This window comes from Heterocephalus glaber, unplaced genomic scaffold (genome assembly GCF_053883595.1).
Source record: "Heterocephalus glaber isolate CG9 unplaced genomic scaffold, H.glaber_assembly_v1.0 deba00000331, whole genome shotgun sequence".
NCBI lineage: Eukaryota > Metazoa > Chordata > Mammalia > Rodentia > Bathyergidae > Heterocephalus > Heterocephalus glaber.
In genome coordinates, this window is record NW_028258142.1 from 62,386,467 (window position 1) to 62,390,724 (window position 4,258).

General features: G+C 43.4%; 1 protein-coding gene across 9 annotated transcripts in view; it reads right to left on the minus strand.

Annotated features, from left to right (window-relative positions):
* Positions 1 to 1,833: 1,833 nt before the first annotated feature.
* The window catches only part of Akain1 (A-kinase anchor inhibitor 1), a 65,230-nt gene continuing 62,805 nt past the window's right edge, over positions 1,834 to 4,258 (minus strand). For 5 of the 9 annotated variants that reach the window (XM_087194542.1, XM_087194536.1, XM_087194527.1 and 2 more), the window contains one exon: positions 1,834 to 4,126. In XM_087194542.1, coding sequence (XP_087050668.1) covers positions 3,933 to 4,126 — 194 coding nt within the window. In that variant the 3' untranslated portion in view covers positions 1,834 to 3,932. The remainder of the gene's footprint in view (positions 4,127 to 4,258) is intronic. The other 4 variants (XR_015444654.1, XR_002397759.2, XR_002397758.2 and 1 more) reach the window with 2 other exon arrangements.

Genomic DNA, 4,258 nt, shown 5'->3' on the forward strand with positions numbered 1-4,258 from the left:
CTCTCTGCTTCCTGGCCACCATATGTTGAACATCTTTTCCCATCATGCCCCTTCACCTTTTCCCATCATGCCCCTCTGTCATCCAGTTTTTACTTTGGAGCCAACTAACTGTGGACTAAAACTGTGACCCAAAATAAGCCTCTCCCAAGTTGCGAATTTTGAGTATTTTGTCCCAGCAATGGCCAAATGACTAAGACAGCCCCAAAGCCACTGGGTTATCCAAACTTGGACTGGAACCTCCAGAAATATGAGGCAGAAAACCTTTTTCTTTTTATAGTTACCTCAGGTATTTTGCTATAGTAATGTGAAGCTGACTAATGCCCCATCTGTTTTTGAGTTTAATGGCACTGAGCTTTTTCTGTTGATGAATAATTACTGACTTAATAATTGATGAATTCTACTGATGACCTTTGCTATTTTGGTCAAATTTCTTTATGCAGAAAATATTCAGTTAGGCAGTTTTATTCTTCCATCTTAACATAGGTATTCTTAAAGTTCATATTTGTAACCTCTTGAGCTGATTGACATGCTAGCAAAGTTTTGAGGTCTTTTTTCCAGTTGGTTGTATTTCTATTCCCTGAAACTCAGTGCGGCCTTATCTGAAAAAGAAGAATGCAATCTTCTCCAGTTACTCCTTACTGTGAGGTTGCAATGAGATGAATGAGGCAATGTGTACTCATATATTTCAGAAAACTTTCCCACACTGAAAAGACAAGGCATTATTGCATTTCCACTTTCTCCTCAGATGAACTGAAGAATATGCTCAAATGTCTGATCTTTTTATCTGGCCAAGGCTACAGACGCTAAGTGAGTTACACCTTTTCAGAGATTCGATTCTCTACTGCATCTTACTAGGCTGTCTGTACAGTGGATTAAGCAAAAGGCGCCTCTTTTCTGTATTGTTCTTTCACACGGACTTTAAAACTGCCTTGAGAGCAGTCAGGTACTCATTCCTGAATGGCATAAATCCAATGATTACTTTTAAATATCTGATTCCTCTCTTTGTAACCTGAAATCTCACCATAAGGGAAGACTGAGCAGCTAATGATTTTTTTAAGAAACTGAGGAAAATGAAGCTCAAGTGCCAGGAAATTGTTCTGTATCTATTTACAGTACTACCTGCACCAGCTAGATGATTACAGAAAAGCAAAATAACAAAAAGGATTTAATTCAACCCCAGAGACAGGCAAACCAAAAGATGAACAGCTGAACACACAGAGCCAGGAGGTCCCTGTATAATTCTTTTCAGTAAATCAGGGAGATAAAGAACATTCAATAAATGTTCCCACAAATTCCAAATACTAAAAGCTCTTTGCTAACTGGTGACAATAACCAAGTGGAAACCTGCCATCATCCTATGCCAAGTGAAGATCCACGGCCCCTTGTGAAACCCAGTACCTCCATCTTGGCACTGAGAGACTTGTATTTTTCTGACTGTGTTCTTCGGATTCTGTCAATACGGCACCCATGGACTGAGTCTGGGAGTGCGTAACCTCCTCCTATGCTTTCAAGAAATCATCGATGCCTCTCTCCTTTGCTACTGACTTTGCCTCTCAGAAAGATCCTAATGGACACTTGAACTTCCACATCTACTTAGCCATCCTTGCTGAGACCAAAAGGCCACTTCTTAGTACACGTGCACTTCCATTCAGACCTCAGGAAGCACCACCCACAGATGCACGGCTCAGTCCACAGAAGAAGCTCTTGCCTTGCTCCTGACATCTGGGGCTCTGAGGCCGACCCCTCTGCAAAGCCTGTGGTGCTGTACATCGGCAGAGTCACACACCAATGAGCCACAGAGGGCCGTAGAAAGATCTTACTTAAAACGACATGTTTCGAAGCAGGATATATTTTATTTATAAATAATATTTAGATCAAGATGTTCCCAAGGACCCCCAGTTTACTAATACAGTCACACCAAAGAGGAAGGAGGGCATGTTTCTGCCATCTGACAGCAAAAGCCAAGCCTGGGTATATTCAGATCACTGGCAAGCTTCAAGTGTTCGGTTCCTTTCTTTTTCACAGTTGTTTACTTTTCATTAGTACATGTTTCCAGTACAGTGTTTACGTTCAACTTAAGGAGTAAGGATATGTGCTTGGCACATCTTAATTACTTTCATCCCCCTTCTTATTTGTGAGCACACCTGAAAATTTCCCTACATGCCTTCACTTTCACTCACTACATTATGCCCTCTTGTCTCGTCATTATGTGACTTTAGGTCAACTTAAATTCATTCTCCAACTGTCACAAAGTGTGCTAAAAAATACTTCTGGATAAACAATATTTCAATTTTAGCCTCCTTTGCTTCCTCTGCCACCCATCTTCTCCCCGAATTAATTTATTCCACCTATGCCCTGTGGAGGACAGTCTAACATAGTTGATGAGAAGTCCTTCTGGTTCATCTGAGGTTAGCCATAACATTCATTCTGGAAAGCATAACACATTGGAATTTTAGACATGTATCTTAGTAGTACTCATATTGTATATGCCAATATCTTGCTTTAAAAACGAAAAGAACTATTAACTGCAGATACTGATACTCTGAAGCCTGCAGGTTTGTAACAAAGGTTATATGCTCCCTGTTCCCAATGGCACCAACTCAATAACTTTGGTGAAGCACAGGAAATGAGGCTCAAAAAGACTCCAGGAAGATGTGCACTGGGGTGGAGCAGGAAGTGATCCTCCTTTTATACACATGCACAACGCAACTGTGTGCACATATACACACCTATCTCTGCAACTGCCTTCACAGAGCTGTCACTTTACGCTTTCCATTGTATTTTCACATGTCAGAAAGTTGAAAAGCTGGCTTTCCCAAGTTAAACATTATTCCTGACCTATATGATTTTTATATAACAGCAAAATAAAAATTCTAACTTGTGCACAGGCAGAGGCAAGTTCCCGTAGGTAAGGTACGAATACAAATCCATAGCCTGCCAGTGACACGGCATACACATAAGGCCCCCGAGCTCCTTCCAAGGATGTTCAATGTCCAGAAGGGCAGCAGGTTAGAGATGTAGAATTGTAGTTGGTCTCTGTGGGGTTGCTGAAGAACTGAATGAATAGTAGCTCATGCATAGACACTCACTTGCTTTATTGTATTTAACTTTGAGATGGAAAAGAAAAAAAGAAACCCACACCATTCCCAATGGATCTCTGCACAGAAGGTAAATGGCAGCCATGGAATCACTCAGAGAAGAGAGATGAGAAGGTTGGGTTCTTTAAAAGCCTATAGTCCTCTTTTATAAGTAATATACATATATGCTTGGGACCCAGGGGGACTGGGTCTTAGGATTTGTCTTTGTTTAATTTGATCTTGGGCCTGGATTCATATCATAAAAGCCTTCAGCTCTGTATTTGAAAGGGGCTAAAACTCCACTTCTTTCTTCCAACTCTCACCTTTCTAGCATGTCTTTTTAAAATATTTATAAAGAGGGCCGGGGATTTAGCTCAGTGGTTTCGGCGCCTGCTGCACAAGTGAGAGGACCCGAGTTCGATCTCCGGTACCAAAAAATAAAGAAATAATAAAGAACACAGACCTGAACTCAGTATTTCAGAAAACAAGAAAAGAAGGGGAAAACCTGCTCACTGAATTCACAGAAAGAGTGCGTAAAAAGCAGAGGTAAAATAAACAGGACTTAGAATTCTCTCTTAAAAGAAAAGAAAACTTCAAAAATTGTGCTGCAAAACCACTTTTGCGACGCACATGTCACATCTGGCTGGTGCCGTGTTGGAGGCACCGCATGAGTGTGAACAGAATGTCTAATGCACTTCTGCAAAACAGTGCTTCTCGGTCAGGGCCGGGTGTGAGTCCGTCCCACGGCTACGTGTCCTGCACGCTTTGGTTTCCTTATCGGCCACGTGTTGGCAGCGTGTCCTATACTAACAGGCAGGCTACGAACTGCACACGGCAAGCGCCACATCCACCCCGCTACTTCTTGTCGGGCTTCTTGGTGAGCTCCCGCACACCCAGCTGGCGGCGACCCCGGCTGTCGCTGGCTCTGTCGTCCGCCCGCCGGCTCTCCCTGGAGACCTGCTGCACAGCCTGCAGGATGGCCGTCTGCACGATCTGCCTGCTGGCCATCTGCAGCTTCACCTCCTCTGGCTCACGGCCAGGCTTCTCACCTGGCCAAACAGACGAAAGAGGGGGCAGAGAAGAGAAATTAATGCCAGGAACCGTACAGGGGTGGGCAAGGGAGAGAGGCAGAAGGAGAAGGAGGCATGAGAGGGGCTGCAGGGACCCAGGGTTATAGGTAC